Genomic DNA, 22,410 nt, shown 5'->3' on the forward strand with positions numbered 1-22,410 from the left:
AAGCACTCTTTTTCCCAGTTACCATTTCACCCCAAAAATGAATGCGTGGAGGGAAGAGGAGGAAGTTGATGAACATTCACAGCTAGCTAATGCCTTTTAAATAGGACACTTATTTTTAATCTATAGTACTTACAAGCAATTATTAGCTAGAATATAGAATTAGCAGTTCATAGTTTATATGTATGATTTAAGGGGGGAGGGGGGGCTAGTTTAATAACTTCATGTTAGAGAATTAATTCAAAGCATTTCCATTTTATCTATAAAGTCAGTCTATGAGTGCTTTGAAAGAGCAAACAGGAAAAATAGTGGCCAGGATCTAGAAATATAAAGCAGTCATAGAACACGTGAGGTTGAAGTTTGTATCCACTTTGACGTCTTTTACATTGCCAGCATAGCTTCAGCAAGATTGTGGCTCATCAGAGCACCAAAACAGGAGATTGTGCTCCCTGTCTACATTGCAACTTCCATTACATATATTTTAAATAAAGTTGCATAACAAGAAATAAGTATTTTCTGTATGTCTCCAGTGGCTGAGGCTGTAATAGAATTAGGATACTTCTATGCAACATTATATAAAGTTATGTGTTGTATGTATATTTATGCGTGTGTATAGTAAATATATAAGACTTAAAAGTACAACTTCAGTGCACCAAGAAAGTACTAAAATATTTCTGAATGAACATAATGTTGTTATGTCTTTGCAATTCTCAGGTACTTTAAGATCTCATTATAAACTCATAACATGTAAAGAGATAATATCATGCTAATGAATTCCTTTGTTACAAACTATTTTTGTTTTCAAAACTTCATCTGAAAATATTTGCTGATTACCTTTGATTAACTTTTTTCCTTGACACATGATGTTTTGGGGGGAAGCTTTAAAAGTATACAAAAACTTAGCTCTCTGCCTAAAGGAATTTTGAGCAATCTAAAACCTTAAGTCCCATATGGATCAATAAAACAATTAAAACCTGATGGGTTTTCCTAAAATATCCAGTGCTTAGACTGCATTTTGACATGCAAAGTCTGACTTGTTAGCCTCAGCTTTCATCTGTTTCGTGAATGCATTAATTTTACTTGCCTTTTTTGATATGCAGAATGCAAACTTTCCAGAACAGAAACTAGCTGTGCCCACGTGCAGGTACAGCAGCTACCAATGCAAAAAAATACTGTTTCATCTCCAAGCTTCAACCTTTGTCACTTCTACTCTGAACTTTCACCCTACGCTAGCTCCCTTGGACTGCTGCAATTTTACTTTATGGTTACCTAGGTAAACTAGATGTAACTAACACACCATGACAACGCTTATCTTCATTTTCCCTTGCAGATACATACTTAGGCTACTTCAGAGCTTGTTAAGAGTTTTTAAATGCAAGAATTCTGGTTTTGTACTCTAAACAGTATAGAAATTCTCAGTCCATTTCTTCTATTTCTACTGATTCACAACTTTCATTTAATTTTTACTGATGTACATGTCATTGCAGACAAAGCACTTGTACCACTGAAATTTGTTTTCTTTCTACTAACCTCTTTTTCTCAACAAAAGGAGGTCTGTTACTCTTCCTATTAGTGCAGTTACTGCTGGTAGCACACTTCCAGTGCCAAGTAGCCAATGTAAGATGTAACGATTCATGGTATAGAAACAGCTATTGAATTGGCACTAATTGTAATTTTGGTGTCAGGTTCAGCAGCAAGAACAAAACCAGTCCCCGCTACCCCACAGAATTGGAACTGGTCCCTGCCAGACATGGGATATTTGCTAGAATTCATTTGTTGTGCATCACAGCCATGTTTAAAAACCTGGTTATTTACAATTAAAATATACTCTGCATTTTCTTTCATTAAAGTATTATGAAACATCCTTCTATATTCTAAACAAAGATACATATTTAGCAAATAGTTTAGTATCTTTGGAAAAACATCCATTTGTTTACTAGAAATGTACCAGACAGACTGTGAATAGAGAAGAACAAGGCTTCTGAAAGTGCACCCACAAAGGTTTGCTTTTCAGGGTTGGTATTACAAGTAATTAGCTTGACATTTAATAAATGACATTTCTAAGAACTGCTAAAGCTGACTTAACAAGCAAACAGAACAACCTTGTTTTGTTTAGAAAAGGTAGTGGCATTGTTGCACATTTTATGTAAAGTGCTTTTGCCAGCTCATGTTGAAAACATCTAGATGCATTAAATACTTGAAATAAACATGCTTTCTGTAAACTGAACTTTCTATTATGGTGCTCGCTGCTTAGCACAAACTCTGATAAAATGTCTTGTGGTATATACTGAATCTGAGCAGGCCATACTAGATTTATAATAAAGTTATCCTCGATTAATGTTGTGTGTTTTTTCACGTTTCAAATCATAAACAATTTAGAATGCGTTTTACATCTCAGTCAGAAAAAAAAAAAGCAGAAGTTATGTTGAAATTGTATGTCCTTAAACTTTTCCTAGGCTTTAGAACTGAATTTTATATTGGCAAGTAAAGCAATCACTTTGAAGAATCAAGAATGCATGTGTTAGTCCGGTTACCCAGCCCAGAGGGTAGGTTTGTTTACATGCAACACATTTCAAGGGCACCTAGAAAACCACAGTAATTCAAGGAATACATCTGAAATTTGGTCTCATTTCCTGCTTGTGTTAAGAAAAACATTATGTGTTTATGTCATGATGGTCTCGTCAGCTTTATTTTTGTGCATTAGAAATCTTGAAATCTCTTCCAAATGCCTGTAATATCAGAGTATCACTCACCCAGTTCAGCTGCTTGGTTAGCACACCCACACCTCACCAGGGAAGAGAATGGAATCTTCAACCTGAATGGCAGAAACCTGGTTGTAAATAGGGTTCCTATATAGCTTTTGCAGAGAGCATTTTCGACAAGCCTGGGTTTTTCGGGGTTTGGGTTGGGGTTTTTTTTATGATGACTTTTCCTTCACTGGTTAAACATGGGGTGATGGGGTGAGGCAGATGTAGAAAGCTATCCTGTTTAAAAGGAAACGTGAGCAAAGCCACTAAAGCCACTGAATTTTTTTTTTTTTCCTTAATGCCAGAATGCAATGATGACATGGTCTACTGAACCAAGCAGTGGACCTCCCTCAAGACAGTACTGGTATGTATCAGCATGTACACAAATGTTTGTTTGAGATCTGGAGTACATAACGTATGAAAGAAAGACAAAATGTGAAATGCCAGAATAAGTGAAAACGATGCCAAATGTCCTGTCTTCCATATTCTTAAAATTTTGGGACGAAGGGAAACATGTCTTTTTCTCTTTTCTTACTTTCTTCACTAATTCCTTTTATAATCTAAAGGAAAAAGATTGTAAGCTCCATAAGCATAGGAAAAAATTAAGGGAATAAGAAAAATATAATTTTTGGCCAAAACAACAGATATCCTTAAACTAGTGATACTTTCTCAAGAAAACTTTCATTTCTAAGAAGGGAAAAGCTTAATGAAATCAACAGTTTTTAGTTTGCAGCAGTCTTGAAAGAGCAGAAACATAACCTGAAAAAACAAATTAATATGGAGTTTTCCACTGCAGTGTACAACTAGTGCTTGCAAATAATGAAAATATTATGCCACTACAACGACGTACCATCACCAAAGCAATATTGAATTTACAAACAAAACAGAAGTTAAACCAGCATGTACATGAATACCTTGGGGGTCCCTCACTGGCACAGGGACATTGATGAAAGACGGCCCTAAAATTTCCAGTTCAGAATTCACTGACACTCCTTGACATCTCTCCTGCTACACCTTGCAGGTCTTTTGTTGCCCCCTGCAACTCTCTAAGTCTGATCCCACAGTTAATCTTCTCCCTTCAACCCCTTGTATAGCTGATCCTTTCCTAGCTGATCCAGCTCATTTCCAGCCTCCCAGTGACACCCTATTTCACGGCCTTTCTTTACTTCAGTCATATAAACCTTTCCATTAAAGAACTCACTTTCTGCCCACAAGGCACTTCCATGGGCCTATTTTATTGTAGTGAAAATGCAAACAACGGGGGAAAGAATCTTGTATACACATGAATGAATTATGCTCCCTTAGAAAAAGCCCTTTGAACTGCAGTTTCTTTCCCTTCTTCCCCATCTCGTCACCATGGGTTATTTTTCAAATGTGCTTTCACAGCAGCTCTTCATTTAAGTGAACGGTACTACTTTGGGACCTTGGTATTTGTGCAGTAATTACTATTGTTCAGCCCTGTATTTAATAGGCAAGTGAGAGGACTACTAAAAATATAGCAGCACTCATAAAGATTGCCTACAAATCCCTTTAGAAGTACATACAAAGCTGGAGTCCCAAACAAACCCTGTTCCATTCAGCGAGGCTTTTCTGGTACGCTGTAATGCAAAAATACAAGACGAAGAAGAAATAATACCGGGTCAGAAGAAACAGAGGAAAGAATAAAGACTAGTTCAAGCAACTATGGCCTTGGTTGGGAGAGCAAAAGTCTGTTTTATCACTGCTGCAAACTGTTCTCGCTTTTTCAATTGCTTCAAAATCAAGCTAACTCTAATTCGCACTAAACAGCTTTTGATTTTATCAGTGAAGCATCAAAGGGGCTGAGCAATACGTCGTGTGAATATCTTTCATAAAGGTCAAATTGTTTTCCTGTCTTAGAAGGTGAAATCTCCTCACCTTTTTTATTTTATGATTCAAGCTGTATTTGAAAATGCACCGTTCATTTGTAGTGCTATAGCTCTTTCTTCTCTCTTTCCTGAAAAACTTATTTCCAGCTAACACTGTCCTTTATGAAATGAAACATTTCACATGCTTTACCATGAAGAAGCCCCATAAGTTGTGTATCTTCATGTTATTAAACAAGTATGTTTTCTTCTGATAGATGCATGACCACGAGCTGTGACGAATCAAGCAAGAAAAATAATCTGTTCCAGAGTTTCCTGTTGTAAGATGGAAGTGAGCCATCATAAAACATAAGCCCCACAAATTGTGCTAGATGGTTTGGAATTATACTTGGTATAATGTTAATTACCAATAGCCCCACCATTTTAGGAGCACGTAATTGAAAACCAGTAACACTGAAATCTAAAAAGGACAACATCTCTCCATCTGACACTATTTTTATATTTTTGACAGAAAAATTGGCCATTTCTCTTACACAATATGAAAAAATTAGTTAAACGTGCCTGAGGCAGACAGGAGTAATTTGATTGTTTCTTAAAAACCCATTTATATTGAGGACTCAAATTGAACCCCAGCCTTGATTTTTTTCCATTCTACCCAGGTGTGACTGACTACAGATCACCTAAAGTGGTGACACAAAAGGGAATTAGAGCTAACCTTATGTTTCTGCTGAAACTCAGCAACTAGCCAATGTCCCTTTATAGAGTATAAAGGGGGTGCAGATGTTTGCACGCTGAGTGAACTCAAGAGAGAGTGTGATTCTACAACCCCTATTTAGTAGTGAGCCCGAGCAACGTACTAAGATCTCCAGGTTTTGGCAGTCCTTCAGCTCTGAAAGATCACATTTTTCAAAACTGTTCAGGCATCATAGTTAAAGCAGTACTATCCAACACTTGGCCTTTTGGTTTCTGGCCTCTATTGAAAACATTCAGAAAACAGATTTCTTATTACCATCATCTTTTAAGTCAGGGAAGGAAAACTGACTTTCATTGTAACAGTTAATTTTCATCAGGGCATTCAGAAGTGCTAATATTAATATATTTTTTCACATAGGACCTATCTGTAGAAAACATAGATTTGGCAAATATTTATAGATATAGGGCTTCTGGGATTCTTTTTTCTTTCCAGGACCAGATCTGTCATAGTCTAAATATGAAAATATATACACTAAGAGTGACATGGAAAAAGCACACTATTTCAGCACATTAAAAGAAAGGTGAAGAATCTGAATCAGGCTTTGTTGGCCAGGATGAGCCATTCTGGAGAGAACAGTATTACCTTATTGAGTAAGTACAATGATAAAAGATGGGTGGTCTTGCAATGTTTCAATCATAGCATTATTTTTTCGAAGTATAAATCAGATGGCTTATTTGGAGCGCCTCATACAACATTGAGAGTGCTGCTAACACGTTCAGTGAGCCTTTTTTCAACCACGCTTTTGCATGAATGGGTAACATGAGTGTTCTTACAAGCCCTTCCCATCAAAATTGGTCAATGCTTTTCCATTATGATGCTGTTTTCAGCTACTTACAGGAACTTCAGCTATTGAAGCTGAAGTTTTCTTTGCTGAGCATATGCAGCTTTAAACAAAACAAACAAAAAAAACCCAACCCACCACCAAAACAGCCTAGTAGACAAAAACTGAATTCCAACTTGCCTCCTTGTATTATGCTAGAAAATCAGTATTCCATAGGACAGAAATAGAGGTGGGCAACAGAATGAAAAAGCTGAACTAAGTTCAAGCCAGTGCCTGATCGTGACTCATCTCTGTTCATGAATAAGGATGAACCAAGTCAATGCAAGGTTTCTGGCATTATTTCCTTATCATCAAATATGTTTGATTTCTCACATATTTGTCATCAGCTCCTTTGGCTGGATTGATTTTGGCTGATAGAGATATGCTAGACCCTTGATTTAACTCACATCTTTAGCTATCTAGCTCATTGAAAGAGGAAATATTCTGCATTCTATTGCTTTTATATGAGGCATAACTTACAGCAGCAAATAAAGAGAAAAAAAAACTGTCTCAAAGTTCTGTTCAAAAGATTTCACAATTGCTGAGAACAGGAAGAATGAAAAGCCCGTTAGGTTCTTGGAGGTCACAGTGGACTACCAGAAGAAAAGAATCGGGGCTACTCCACCATTTACACTAAGTTAAAATCATCTAGTTCCTCCACATCCTATTACTCATATGAACTTTATTCAACAAAGGCGGGTAGAAGACAGCAAAAGAAGCACTTCTACTCCTCTTCCCTCAGTGTCTCCTCCCTTGAACCCTTCTGCTCTTGTGGAATGCCTCTGCAGGGTCCTGGACAAAGACCGCCAGCAAGACACACTGACAAAAATATGTGTTGCCTCTCCATCATGCAAGATGGTAGTACAAACCTTAAGAAGGTCACGGAAATACTGTAAGGAGCTATGTTAATAAGCTCACAGAACTTAGTGATAATTATTCTTAATGTTTTAAAAAAGACAAGTTGCTAATTGTTTCTCATTAACAAATAAGCAGATGATATCCATTCTGCACTATCAATGAAGTAGCTGTATCCACTTTGCTGTAACTGTAAGCAAAGTGGATTAGCAGATCTTAGGAGTTCATACGTATTTTTGCGTATGCCTAGTGGTATACACACAAACACTGATGTTAACGTACAAGAATTGATGTTTGCCTATAGCCTTAAAGCTCTTGCCTCATATTTTTAAGTGAATGAATTATTGAACTTTTTTAACAGTGTATCAAGCCTCTCCTACAAAAGCAATGACACTATTCATAATTTAATATGCTGTTTAGACTCAAAGGAATGCAACTAAATCTGTACAACCATTTACAGAATTAGTCATGTTTTGTTCCCAGGAGATATGGGAAAAGCTCCGGTCCTCTTACTTTACAAGACAGCTGGACTAATGTAATTTGCTAAAAACATTTCAGAATTAATTCTGACATTTTTAATCAAATAATTTACTGGTTTTTACCGAAGATTTAGGTATTCAGCTATTTTGACAGTTGCTTGAATACAGTTTAAGGAATATTGGCACTAGTAATTCAATAAATTATTAGGCAACATATTTTTCTTGCATAATCCTAGCCATTTTCACCACTATTTCTCAGTTCCTAGCTCCTAATGATAAAAACCAGTAAGCCCAAGGAAAAAATCACTTTTACCTCAAAAAGGAGAAACTGCAGATTGTGTTCTTTTAGTATATTTTTAAAAATAATCATATTTTTACAAACACAGGGACTTAAAAGCTTTAAAAGCATTAAATAGCAGATTTTTAAAAAACTTAATTCGAATCAACATTTTTGCAGATATTGCGAGGATACACTTACGAGGCTTTTTTATCAAGATATGTAACAAACATCACCTCATAGCTGAGCTGATGCTCAGCTTCAACTTTCTCTGCTTATAGTACAAATGTACAGGCAGTACCTATAAAAAAATCCATTATTTTGTTTTAAAGTATGCTGACAAATTATGTTCCTCCCTCTTTTCATTCATGACCCCAGCACTGCAACCTAATTTGCCAGCATTCACATAGGGAAATTTGCACACATCTAGGGCTTGCTCACATGTATCAGCTCAGAGAAGTACATGGTTCCAACTAATAGTCCCAAATAGGAGACAATCACAAAGTAAAAACAACCAGGTCCTTTAAAATGACAGTTACAATTTTTTGCAAGATTGTCTCACATTTTTCTGTTCCATTGAATAGCATCACAACTCTCTCAGTGACTCCACGGAGGGTTCATGGAGCGATGTGCACAGCATGAGTGGTGAGAGCAAGATATCCAGCCTTGTGGGCCAGCAGATCTGAACCAACTAGGAAGGAAAAGTAAGACTGTAACAGATTGCTTCCTCCTTGTAATGAATGGAGGACCAAAGCACAAACTGTAATTGAGAGCTAGCTCCCTGCCTGATGTGATCTGGGGGTGGACAACTATAGGCTGCCACTCAGTCAGTTTAAGGCAAGTTGTCATGCTCCAATTTAATCCTAAAGAACAATCAAATAAAGGCTTTCAGAGCCTTTCTTTGCCTTTTTAAGCAATATTTGCAAAACCATATTGTGGATATAGTCTAAACATTCCCGTCCATTGAGACAGCAGTATCCTATTGATAGTAGCTTAAATCAGTTCTTTTTTGTCTGCCTGCATGAAAATTTAGATTTTGAAATGTGTAAAAGAGCTAAACAGAAGGCATTGGAAGACAGAACGGATGTTAACTCATTTTGAATACCTGATTGTTTCACAATCCATTGGCTTTTCATCGTCTTACATTTCCTTATACCAAGACTGTAGAGTGCAGAGAAAAAGGGAAGATCAGAGCAGACAGATCATTTTGCTGCTAGCAACAGCCTACCTGGGGACTTTTAAGTGCAGTGGATTAAGAAAATGCTTAGTTACTATCATGATTCAGAACCCAGTTAAGTCTGTAAAAGCCCTAAGAAGCATTTATGGCAAACACATTTTTGTTATTGTTATTGTTTCTGTTTCTCAAGGAAAACTCAGGTCAGGTTTCTTGTTTTCACAAGAGTCAGATCTTTTCATCTATTTCTCCGAGCCCTTTGACTGAAAGAGATGGAAGTAAGTAAGTTCCTTAGGTCTCAAAAGCATTAAGTCTCCAATTTTGCATCAGGAGCTTTTACTGCAGACCTCTTTTTAGTCACATTATTTTTAGCGAGTTTCCACGGAGGAATGGGAGTTCAGGCTCTCAGCTGGCCCTTACGCTACACCAGCTTAGGCCAGTGAAAAGCTAACACAAGCTCAAGTCAGTCAATGCTGGCAAAGGGAAGACTCAGCTGAGGGTTACAAGATCCATCCTGCATGATGGGGGTTTCAAACAAAGAAGGCTGAAGCAGAATCAGGGTGTCTGTTTGGCAGCAGGAACAAGCTGGGACAGAAGGCAGGACAGAGGGATACATATCCAGGAGTCAGGATCAAGAAGCAAAGCTGGAGCAGATAGAAACAGGTGTTGGGTCTCAAGAACACAGACCAGAGCTACGCCCAAGTGCCTGATGGGGAAACCTGGCTGATGTGAAAATCATCAGCCAAGCTTTCAAACCAGTATCTAAATCCCTGGGGGACAGACTGTGGCCAGGCCACTTGATTGCTGTTTGGACTGACAGTGATTAGGTGCCCAAGTATCCAAGTGAGGTTCGGAAGGGGTTTGGTGTATGCTAGAACTGCTCAAGGCAGGAGGCGGCACAACAGGACTTGACAGCAGTACCGTTTGTCAGTCAGCCAAGTTCTTGGTATGTGCTCATGTATGCAAAGAAATATGCATAATAGCTCACAGGAAAACAGACACCTTTCATTTTGGGTTTGAAGGACAGAGCATAAAGGTTTCAAATAAGCTAGCAAAGCCTATTCAGTAGGAGGGGATTAGGAGATAAATGTGGAGTCTTTTTCCTGAGATACATGGATTTACAAAAAAGTCTGGAAGTTTAAAACCAAAAATCTGAATTTGTCTACCATCAACACTGTAAACCCTTTGAAGTTTTGCAGAACGTTAGAAAGAATACACTCAATATGAGGAATATTTTAAAACTACGTCCCCCTCCAAAAACTCAAGGTAACTTTTCTTCTCTAATACTCAGTATATATTAATCAGATTATATCTACTCTCTGTATCAGAACAGAATTTACTCCTCTTTACCTTTGTGTGTGATCTGAAAGCCAGGAGAAGCACAGGGTAAATCCAAGGATCTGCATTAAAAAAATAAAAACAAACAGAAATTTTATCTTTTCTGTATCTCTACAAGCTTACATTGTAAGCTAGAGTCTCATACTGTGTAAAATATCACTTCGAAATATGTTTTTAAACACTTAAAAATCAAAATTAACCATTTGAATAAACACTAGCTTTTGAGTTGGGGACTTTTTAATGCTAGAGTCTTTACTTTCTAAATTAGCTGCTCTTATTAGATGTGCTTAAAGTCATTACAATCTAAAAACTGCTTTGTGATAATAGGAAATAAATTGATGGCTTCATTCTAGTTCTTCACAGAATGACTTTCTATCATTGTGACTGTAATTAGCTGCCACTCATGTTGGTATTGTGGGTATGGAAGTCAAAGAATGAAAGCTAACAAATATTTTCTATGGTAGCACTGCAAAACACAAATTTTTCCATACTGGTAGAGAAGACTGGGCAAGTGGCATTCCCTAGAGATGTGTGGTAGCTGCTATGTGATTAATAGGTGCCAGTGAGACAAGGAGAATGACTTCTGAGAAGCTTCATTCTCTTTTGGATGGGTGGGAGCAGGCTGGTCTGGCTTTTGCTTCTTCATAGTCATGCTCATCTGTTCATGGGCTGCCCTGTGGGGTAATTCCGTCAATTCCAGCTGTTTCATTTATTTACCATTAAAGCAATGTGGGATGTAGCTGTCATGGTGGACGATTTTCAGAAATAAAAAAGTATAATCTATTTGAAAAATCAATTACTGAAAACTACTCACTGTTCATGAGACATAAATAAGTTTAATGTGTTTTAGCCTAGCTGCTTAACTATGGTTAATTTTGCATAATGCTGGACGCTTAAAACACACTCATCCCAGGGAACAAGTTTGCTCCCATGGCCATTTCTAGAACTTTTGTGAAATAACTAAGAGCCACAGGAGCCTCCATGGGATACGCACAGCCCAGTTTCAGCTCTGGCTTGGAAATAAGGCTGTCAAGAATTGCCACAGTCAACAGTAACACAAAGTGCTTTTAAAACATGAGCACTTTTTTCCACACCTGCTGTGCAACAGTGGTCATAAGGTTCCCAATTTTATCAAAAGAAATGTGGAGGATACATGGAAAGAACCAGCCAAAGTTCACTCATGCAGCTAAATCATTTTCTGTGAGCAGCTATATCATCGTGCTCATGCAAAGGAAATATAATTACCCTGCCAAACAGATAAAATGGTAAATCTCTAAAACTACACACTTAGATCTCCATATTCTCCTACCAATTTTTTAATCTCAAATTGAAATTGAAAATGTTCCACTAAGAATGTTCCGTAAAGTGCTAGAACTCAGATTACAAAGGGCAGTTATTGTCAACAGTTTTGAGGCATTATTAGAAAGCTGTTTGAAATGATAATAAGGATGTTTGAGAAATCTTTAACATTATCGAAAGCATAAAGCAACTTTTGGGAAGATTCAATTCACAAAATACCAGCCAAGATTGCAAATAAATATCCATAATGGGTTAGAGTGTGCTCCATTACTCATGTTGGTGGGTGGCCATACATACACATAGTCTCATCAGAGCACATGGGCTGCAGACGTGAGTAAATACTTACCAAAACAGTTCACAGCTGTGCAGCCCAAGTCTATGCAGATTTACAAGAGGTACAAGAGATGGTGCTACTACAAGGGAGAAATGTGCCACAGAATGTTTATGCCTCACTGATTGGAACAGAACAAAGGTAAAAGCTGATTTTTGGTAGCAGAACTGGGTCAGATCTTCAGCTGCTATAAATGATCACTACCTTGTGTAGGTCAAGGCAACCAAAGATCTTGTTCTTTTTGTAGATATGGTAGGTTATTGCATAACTGATGATTTTAAAAGTCAGAGTAGGTACTCTAAAAATTATGTAAGTGCATTTTGAGGTTTTTGTGTTTTGTTTTGTTTCTTTTTTAAAATTTACATTTCAGTACTGTTTTAGTTTAGGTATAGGGACTGACCAGGGATCACAGGATGTAAATATGAGTTTGACCACTAAAATCAATTAAAAAGTTGTTTAGACTAGTGAGATTACACATATAGGGAGGAAGGTTTAGTTCTTCTTACTATAAGAACTAAAGTCTTTAAAAGTATGTCATTGGAAAGATAGCTCATCCTGCATTTTTCAGTGAGATCTTGGGAATACTCTATACATTGAAGAGGCAATGCTGAACTCCACAAAAATAAATGTAAACAAGCCATCAAACAGAACGTTTTATTCCTAGATTTTGTAGAACTTCATAATTTCTCAAAGGATTTTCAGTAAGCAATTAACAGTAAATATAACATATAACCAGTAAAAAGGCTGAGTCAACTTCTTACTTGGCTTTGAGAGGAAAAACAATTAATAGTCAAGTCAATTATCACAGGTCTTACCTGAGAGATGAGAAGTTCTCCTTTTTCTCATCCTCCAAAGCTCTACTCACAGTGTCAATCCTGGACAACAACCCAATCATACTTATTCTCTCTATGAAAAAGACAAGTGATATAACAAAGATTTAAAATATATTTATTTCTACACGTATACACACAGCCAGCTCAAGAGAGACACCAAGTCATCATGTTTTTCTAGAAGAGTATGAGAAATTTCTCAGGAAAACTACAAACATATGCACATACTGCAAACAGACAACTTCTCCAATGTCACTCTGCAATTAATTTTGGACTCCAAACCCTTATGCAAGTGGACCACACACTCCACATAGCTCTGTTTTATATTCACAGGCACGGAGAAAACTAAACCACTTTTAAGCATTAAAAATTGCTTTAGAAAAGATCTTATGAGGAATGTTCACACACAGCAATTGTTTCAAAAGTACCAAAGATAGTAAAAGCATTCAATAGCCTTCAAACATTATAAATACTGTTTCTTTCCCTGTGCTTTCTACAGAAGCTTTCCTTAAACAATAAAAATATCCCCTCTGTATTTATTTTACATTTACTTCCCTAAATTCACATATTCTAATTTTTTTAAAATGTTTTACATTTTGTACTGTGTTCACACACAAAGATGAATTTGGAAGCTTTATGTTTCTTTTAGTACCCATGTAATCATACAACGGTACACTATGGGCAAGGTAGAACTGAAGACGCTCATCCCCCCAGGCCCCACCAGGCCAGTTCAACACAGTTCAACACACTCATTATTTAAGTCTCTCTCTTGCAAATGCTCATACTTTTCAGAAAGAAAGAAAACACTGGGAAGAAAACAAATGAAGTCACTTAATTTCAGTAGAACAAAGCAGAATACAAGTGTGAACTGTCATTTGAAAGTAAAGAATATAGGGTGATTCAGAAATCTGTCAATTCTAACTCATCCTGTGAACTCTCTCACCTCGCTGCAGCAGATGCAATGTAGCACATGCAACTTTCACCCAGAAACAGCTCATTCCCATTAACCTGGCAATATGCCCATATAGTTTTACCACACTCAAGTATCAGACAGGAAAAAAAATACCACAAAAGCATGTATCTCTAGTAGATAGAGTGTCAAACCCAGAGTAGCAGTGCTGATGTCTTGATTTGTGCCTGCTTAGGAATATAAAGTTCCCCCTGATTTATATTGTACTTTATACTATATCGCTTTGAAATCACAGATCATCCCTCTTTTGCATTTAAAATGCATACAGGTTGATTTAACACAGGTAAAAGTTTTTTGTTTCAGTGCCATAAATAAATTCACATACTCCACAGAAGGAGCTAGGCAGGCTGCGTTATTTTTGGTCTTCTCTATTTTGGATATTTCCTCAGTTTTATGTTCAATACATTTATGCGTTTTTCCAAACTCTGTTTTAAACAGAATGACCCTAAACCCATTCTCCTCTGAGTTGTACAACTTTCAGTCCCTTTGTTCTTATGATTATTAACTTGTCATTAGCTCCTCAATCAACAGAGAGAATCTCCCTTGGAGAATACGAACTTCAAATGTAGAAACCAAGCAGAAAAATTCTCTCTTTGGCATAAACCTTTCAAGAGTTCTTTATGTATCATCAAGTGCACGGAAAAGCTTTACAGGACAACTGTAACTCCCCCAGCATGCCGTACGCTACTGTTCCGAATGCCAGGTACACATCTTATATGAGAAGACTTAATATTAGCATTAATCCCATGGTTTTTCCATCTGATATTGTCTTTCCTCTTTGCATGCAAATTTGCAACATCTCTCACATTTTGGCACTTTCATTTCATACTTCTCAGTTTTATTAGCACTTTGAGCTTTGAAAGATAGCTCATTTATTTGCTATATCTAGATGCCACAAAACTTTGAATACATTATATAAGGATGTAGGGCAAGATAGTGATGGAGTACAGTCAGACACAGATAATTATCCTGAAGGCATTCCAGAAATCGATCTAGTACAATTGCCCTTTGTCCGGAGTAGCAAAACCAGGACTCCTGTCAGACTGCAGGTTCATTTTCGACAATTTGCACATTGTATTATTTGTTCAAAGATCAGCCATTCTGATATTAATACACAAGATAGATCGTCAGGTGGTCACAAAAGTTCCATCAAGCGTCTGTGTAATTGTTCTTTTAAGATTTTTCTCTTACATAACCTCTATACAAATACACATTTGCGTAAGTACAAGCAAGAATGGTTGCAGGCTTGCACTGCTAGATTCCTTTTCAGGCATTTCCTAAAGGAGGGGTGATTTAGGTCACAACTGTTCCCCGAGATCTGCTCTCTCATCTTCTCTCTCTCTATCTTTAAGCCAGCCTTTTCTTCTCCTCTGTCTCCTCTCCCCCTCTGTGCCTCTTCTCCCCTCAGCCATCCATCGTGGTAGATAGCAAGCTGAAATAAATGGGCCTGCAAGAAGATCCAGAGGTGTTCGAATCCAGAAGCATTATTGCCTCTAAATGAAGGTCGAAAGAGAAAGGACGTGTTTGGTCATGACTTGGGGCAGGGGGGGAACGTGTCTCAGTTACCTTTGAATGTACACGGCAAGTTCTAAACAAACTTATGCGGTTCTGACAAAAGTAGGTCTGTTTCTGCAGCATTGATGCTGTTCTGCTCAAGGAAATATTCGATAATGGTAATTCTCCTACTTCTTGCAATGTGCAGGGACCTTACTCTTTAAAAGTACAACCATTTAACAGCCCGAAACATTGGCCAAGACTAACGCTAAGGCAGAGCATGAAGTCATAAACATGCACAGATGTTACTATTTGAAAACATTAAAGAGGTACTGAAGTTCCTGAGCACATCCCAAGTTGTGTTGATTTCAGCAGTAATGAGTCATAAGGGAAGAAGACACTACTAAAATTACATGCCCGGGACACTTTTCTTTGCCACTCACATTTAGAAAAAAAAAACAGCAGTGTCTTCAGAAAAACTTAATGGGAAGGCAAGTACTCTGAAAGACTGTCGTTACCAAAGGCTAAAATGCATAAATCAATTTATGTGATTAAACAAATACGATGTTAATGCATTACACATTTTTGATGATATCATGGAAGGCTCAGGAGATCAAATTTCACAAGTATCTAAAAAAGGTTAGTGCTGAAGGTTACAGGAAGTTATGAAACTGATTGTTTGAGAGAAATGCCTATTTAATGGAATTTGGGCAGTTTTATAAACATAGCAAAGGAGTGGGACTACTCACACATTTTATGCCAGTCCTGCTCTGATTAATAATTGCATTGAATCTACTGAAATATTCAGCTAGGTGAGTGAACACAGTCAGGAGGTCTTATTTTTTTTAGAAGTCCCTGAACATTTTCAGAGTTCACTTTAGTATGCTGTCCTTTCTGTAGCTATCTTACCCTTCTGTTCCAGAAGAAAGGGCTCCCAAATTAAGAAAATATTAAAACAGATGCAACCCAATAACTCTGCTCACTTTGGCAAGTATAATTCAAGGTTTCAGAAAGCTTTCTTTAGGGGAGTAAGTAAAATCTCTGAGAGCCATCTTGGCTCATTATCTCCTAGAGAACTGGCATTTTAACTGAGGCAGAGAAGAGCTAGTATTGTCAATTTTGCACTTTTACCAGTACAAGGATAAAGACACACAGAAAAAGCGATAATTTAAGCTATCTCTGCATTATTAACTCAAGGAATGAGGTATCAAAACTGGAAGAAAAGTGTGAGTTTATCATAATAGAAATTTCAGAATTTTTTTCCCCTTTTTTGTTGTTGTTCAGAGAGCCTTTTCTTCACTTTTCTATGTTGTTTATGGATTCTCTTTGTAGAAACAACTTTGCCCTAGACACTTTCTCTCCAGAAACACTCTCATTTTCTCTTGTGCCCGAAGAGAACTACTTAACTGCGCATACTTCAATAAGATAGCAGGTATCAGTCAACATCTCCTTGCTGGGCCCAAACTTAGCTAATGAAATGAACCAGTGCAACTTCCGTGTCACCTTTTGCAGTGTAGTCACTTACACCTACATATCACAGCATCAGTCTCCTCTACTTATTCCCATTTGCTGTGGTTTGACTCTAGATATTTAGATATCTAAATTTAGATAAATACAGTTAGTTTTAGTTACCTATCTAAATATATGGATGGATACTTGTGGAGAAGCTGATTTGATTCAGAGTATTCAAAATGAAGTGCAATCCACCAAAGATAGGTACGCTCTTTTTTGATGGAAAAAAAAAAAAAAGTAACAAATCTAAATGTAAAAGTGGATCTTTGGGGTTTCAGAATTGCCAGATAGACTTTCTCAACATTCTTATTAAATTGCAAAGATCTTTTTTTTTCCCCTGTCAGAACTTGCCAAATTTCATAGTGCTGTGGGACTTGGGCCACCTGTACAGAATACAAATAAAAGTCTACAGGTTAAAGACAACAGGAAACTGGATTTGGCTTGTATCTTCCAATATTTAGTGGTTTCATTCCTTTATCTCTAAATAAATATTTAACAAGGCCAGAGGAGTAAAGCTTGAAGGCATTTCCCCGAAAATGCAGTTTTCTCAATATTGTAGGGCTTGAACATTTAGAATCATAGACTTGTTTAGGTTGGAAAGGACCTCTGAGATCATAAAGTCCAACTGTTTACCTAGCACTGCCAATTCCACCACTAAACCATGTCCCCAAGCACCACATCTACACATCTTTTAGATACCTCCAGGGGTGGCAACTCAACCGCTTCCCTGGGCAGCCTGTTCCAATGCATGATAACCCTTTGGGTGAAAAAAATTTTCCTAATATCCGATCTAATGCACCCCATCCCCACACCCTGTCACAATTTGAGGCCATTTCTTCTTGACCCATCACTTGTTACTTGGGAGAATTTGCTTTTCAGAAAAGGAAAAATCAGAGTCACAGATATTTCCTTTCAGAGGTATGCATCCAGCAGCCCTATGTAACCCTTTATGAGTTTTTTTTTACCTCAGGTAGAACTAGCGAAAGTTGTTAAAAATATCAGCTGGCCAGGTCTAAAAACACTGGAAGTATTTCTGTGATGTCTATTATTACAGTAGTTTTCTTTTGTAGCAGATAGCAGGGGAACACACAAAGCCAGGACATTTACGTTTAAGAGAGTATTAAATTCCAATCCTCAAAGCAAAATCAACACAGAGATGTGTAGAGAGTAAGTTGCCTTCTGACACACAGAGTTCAGGGTCTTCAGTGAAAAAAATTCTTTAACTTCACAAAAAGTGAAGTTCCCTTCCACATCATGGAATAAATAAATTGAGTCCAAACCAGGACCAACCACATGGCATCACATGAATGCCACAGAACAGTCACATGATTCACATAACATCTTCCTTCGTTTTCTTCCACATCAGAGTGACTCAGAGAGTCATTGTGAGAAAAAAAAAAAAAAGGGTCATATTCAATACAAAAAAATGTTGGCTGAAAAGATACTGTTTGGATAGAAACCGGAACTTTTAACAAATTAATATTTTATATACAAATTACCTGCTCTCGGCAGAAGTTGTTACTTGTGAAAAACAGGAAACAAACAAACAAAATAAACCTTTCCAAGATTGCGCTCTGTTCAAGATTTTTTTCACTGTGCAGTTTTGCTAGTGTTTGTTATTCATAAACCAAGCTACATTATGCTTACAGACCAAGAAAATTATAATGTAGCTCATCAGCTGCATAAATCTATTAATGGACATGGCAAAGTACCAAACGTGGCCTCATGACAAAAAAGGCAGCAGTGGGCAGACAGTGAAGTGCTGAATTTCCTCCTGTTTAAAAAACTACACATGAAAGGAAAACTCACCTTCTTGCTCCAGAGCGTACTATGGCAATAGGTAGATGTAAGTCTTATAACTTTGGACAGCCTTCTCAGGGAATGTAGGGCTGAACATTACAGAAAGTGGTCTTTCAGGTAACCTGTACAACCTTTTTTCTAACCAAAAATCTTGCGAAAAATTCCTTTCTAGTTTACCTTTCCAAAAGCTTTGGTGTCATAAGAGTTGGCATTATTTTCCAAAAGAGAAGGAGCACTCACAGGAGTCTGAGTTGAGCCCCAACTGCAATAAGGTACAGAAACTTGCTGGGAAGATACGGACCCATTGCATTTCTGTTGATATAGTGAATATATATGTTAAGCTGATGATAGTTTTTAATTATTTATTTTGCATTGAATTACCTCCAAGCCCCTGGCCTCAAATAAGAAAACAGTAAAATAAATATTTGGTTACCTCAGAAATGCCACAAGTCCAGCAGTGGCTTTTCCCTTCATTTCCCTTATGAAATGAAGCTGCATTATCTGACTTTTTATTCTTTATTTTCATTTAAGATAAATCGTTGATTTTGTTGAATGACAATCATTAGCTTTTTCTTAAATAAAAAAGTACGAAAGAGGAAAATGAATAAATTGAGATGTGTTTTTCAGATCTTTTAGATCAGAAACACCACAAGTTTCTTCTGACTGCAAAACTTTTATATGTAGGCTAAGTGCCCAAACATGAAAATCTTTGGCAAGAACCCATCCATCCTTGACCCAGAACTCTGAGATCAGATTTTACACCTATTTAACAGCTGGTCACTTAGCATTGGCCTATTTTATGCAAATAGTCTTCCATTTAAATAACAGTCATTTCCATTTATTAGAGTAATTCAATTTCCTAAGGACAGCCTAATAATACAGCTGCCCCATTATGCCATGGATAAATGTATTCAAATACTTGTAATTATATTTTAAATATGTTACTGCAATTTAGTATTCTATCACACCCACAGCATGGTTGGTAGCTCACAGATACAAAGAACAGAGATCCCTGTTTTATCTAGAGAACATACAGTGTAGGTCCCTGTTCTAACAAGGATCCCTACATTGGTGCATTTTATAATGCTCATGTAGGTAAAATTACTAGAGCTGTAATGAAGAAAACTTTAGTTGACGATCTCTTTCCACATATATCTATAGGTAGTTCAGCAGAGGTGAATTACTGTAGTAATTACACAGTATTTTAGAGAGTCCTTCCATCTAAATTCTGAGCCTGTTTTTGCCATAGGTTGTGACACCACAAAAGAGAGGTGCATTCACAAGGATTCACAAGGCCTGAACTACTCTTATCAGTAGGTGAAAATATCCTAAGAGGTCTTTTATAACTAAGCCAGTTCCTATTGGAACAGTAGGAAGGGGCTGTAGAGAGAACCAGTATGTGCTGGAACAGACAGTGCAGACCAGACTTGAGAAGGGTAGCAGCTGAGCAGAAAAAAAACAAAGGGAGGGAGGTTTTGTAAAACAGAATCAAAAAGAAATGGGTAATGTGTATCAGTGCATTCAGTGTTGATTTTCTAGCTTCGGTTACGCACGCAAGTTCCTGCTTTCCAATCAAATGACAGCAAAATGGTCCCTTTTCTCTCACTCCCCTAAAAATAAAGTGTCCTTGACAAAACGGGCCCAACATCCCATCCATCCATGTTAAGTTCTCCCCACTGTACTTTCTGAGATAGCCCTGCAACAACTCCCTTGGCCCCTGTCAATCCAGCAGATAACATATATGCTCCTGCCATGGCCACACCACCTCACAAACAAGTACCCCAAGCACAATCCTGGGGAAGGACACCCTCACAGCATGGCTTCCTGGCCAAGCCCTGGGTGCAACCCATCCCTGTGTCCCTGCCTGGTGATGGCAGCCCTGGGCTGTCCCCTCCTCTCACTGGGGTGGAAGGATGGGACCTGCTGGTGGTCCCACAGCGAGCTCCTGGTTCCTTTCCTTTGGCAGCTGCTGGCCTGTGCTGCAACCCAACAAAAGCCATTTTTGTGCTTCTGTGTATGGTGGCACACGCTTCTCCAAGCTGCTACAAGCAAGTTGACCACATTTTTCCATGGCACAAATACAGTAGGCTAATGTGCTCAAACTATGCCTGGACTGCCCCTCTCCATCTGAATGTATGTTAATTATTCAATAGTCATGAGTGACAGAAGGTAACGTAAGCAGGGGAGGTAACTTCTAACCAGTTCTATGACAAGTTGTATCATCTGAGACCTTACTCAAGAGGTTTATCCTTAATCTGAATTTGCTGTAGGCTCCTTGAAGTTTGTCACTTCCTCCCCCACCAACCCTCTGTAACACCAACCTTGGTAATTTAGAGGTGCTGGGTAATATTTACACTTTAAGAGCTTGTTGGCTTAATGATGCCTGTTTGGATTCTAAATCAAGAGAATCATGTGATTTTCAAGTATTTTAATAAAAATCACCATAACAATGCACTGTTTGGAGAAGGCAGCCAAAAGTTATTTGGCTGTATGTGCTAAAGACAGCAAGTAGTAATATTTTAAATATTTTACAATGATGATGGGGTTTGTTCTTCACAAGTCAAGAGAATCTTTTTAAAAAACTATTACCTGCATCCTGGGCTAGTCACTTTCCAAACTTGCGTACAGATGCAATCACAAATTCAAAGCACTTACAATCAACGACAAGCAACATTAAATGAGAGGAAAAAGGAAGAAAATACAGCTATCCTCAACTGCCTTTTCCCTGAACATTATGAATTAATTATTTTCATGAGACATTTAATTTGACACCAGCTTTAGAAGGGATGCGCAAAAGGGAGCAGTTTCCTATATAGCTTGTCTCAAGAAGGATATGATCTTCTCAGGCACAGGAAAGGCACAAATATAGCACTCATCAAATTTGTTTTCATTACAGAGGCTCAGTGAGTGCTGATGATGTAGGAGAGGTAAAGGTACATAGGACAAAACTAAAGCTGTGGAAGAAACTCAAAGATAATCATAGAATCATAGGGTTGGAAGGGACCTCTGGAGATCACCTAGTCCAACCCCCCTGCCAGAGCAGGGTCACCTTAGAGCAGGTTACACAGGAACGCATCCAGGCAAGTTTTGAATGTCTCCAGAGATGGAGACGCCACCACATCTCTGGGCAGCCTGTGCCAGGGCTCTGCCACCCTCAAGGTAAAGAAGTTCCTCCTCATGTTTAGGTGGAACTTCCTATGCTCAAGTTTGTGACCGTAACCTCTTGTTCTGTCACTGGGCACCACTGAAAAGAGCCTGGCCCCATCCTCCTGACACCCACCCTTTAAGTATTTGTAAGTGTTGATAAGGTCCCCCCTCAGCCGTCTTTTTTCCAGACTGAAGAGACCCAAATCCCTCAGCCTTTCTTCGTAAGAAAGGTGTTCCAGTCCCCCAATCATCTTGGTAGCCCTTTGCTGCACCCTCTCCAGCAGTTCCCTGTCCTTCTTGAACGGGGAGCCCAGAACTGGACACAGTACTCCAGGTGCGGCCTCACCAAGGCAGAGTAGAGAGGGAGGATGACCTCCCTCGACCTGCTGGCCACACTCTTCTTGATGCACCCCAGGATGCCATTGGCCTTCTTGGCCACAAGGAATAGAAACAATGTAATTTAGCAAGAAGGAAGGAGACAGTAAAAGGATTGAAAGGGTATGATGGGCAATATAGATGATCTGGAGAGTTACACAGTCTGGGGATAGCAAAGCTGGAGACCGGAGGACTAACAGCTAAGAACCAAGATTGGTAGTTGCAGGAGATGGGTCAGAAATAAGTCACCAGTATAAAAACGGTAGTGGACGCAGTGCAGAGGGAAATCCCTGGTGGACAGAGAGAAAGCCCCTGGTACACTCACAGTATGAAAAACAAGAAACTGAAAGAGATGGTATAGAATTAA

At 38.2% G+C, this 22,410-nt stretch overlaps 1 protein-coding gene across 1 annotated transcript in view; it reads right to left on the minus strand.

Annotated features, from left to right (window-relative positions):
- IQCM (IQ motif containing M) overlaps positions 1-20,521 on the minus strand; it is an 83,836-nt gene extending 63,315 nt beyond the window's left edge. The window contains 4 exon segments of the mRNA XM_054204311.1: positions 12,731-12,821; positions 18,531-18,690; positions 18,693-18,833; positions 20,423-20,521. Coding sequence (XP_054060286.1) covers positions 12,731-12,821; positions 18,531-18,690; positions 18,693-18,833; positions 20,423-20,521 — 491 coding nt within the window.
- Positions 20,522-22,410: the final 1,889 nt, after the last annotated feature.

Source organism: Rissa tridactyla, chromosome 5 (assembly GCF_028500815.1).
Source record: "Rissa tridactyla isolate bRisTri1 chromosome 5, bRisTri1.patW.cur.20221130, whole genome shotgun sequence".
Taxonomy (NCBI): Eukaryota; Metazoa; Chordata; class Aves; order Charadriiformes; family Laridae; genus Rissa; species Rissa tridactyla.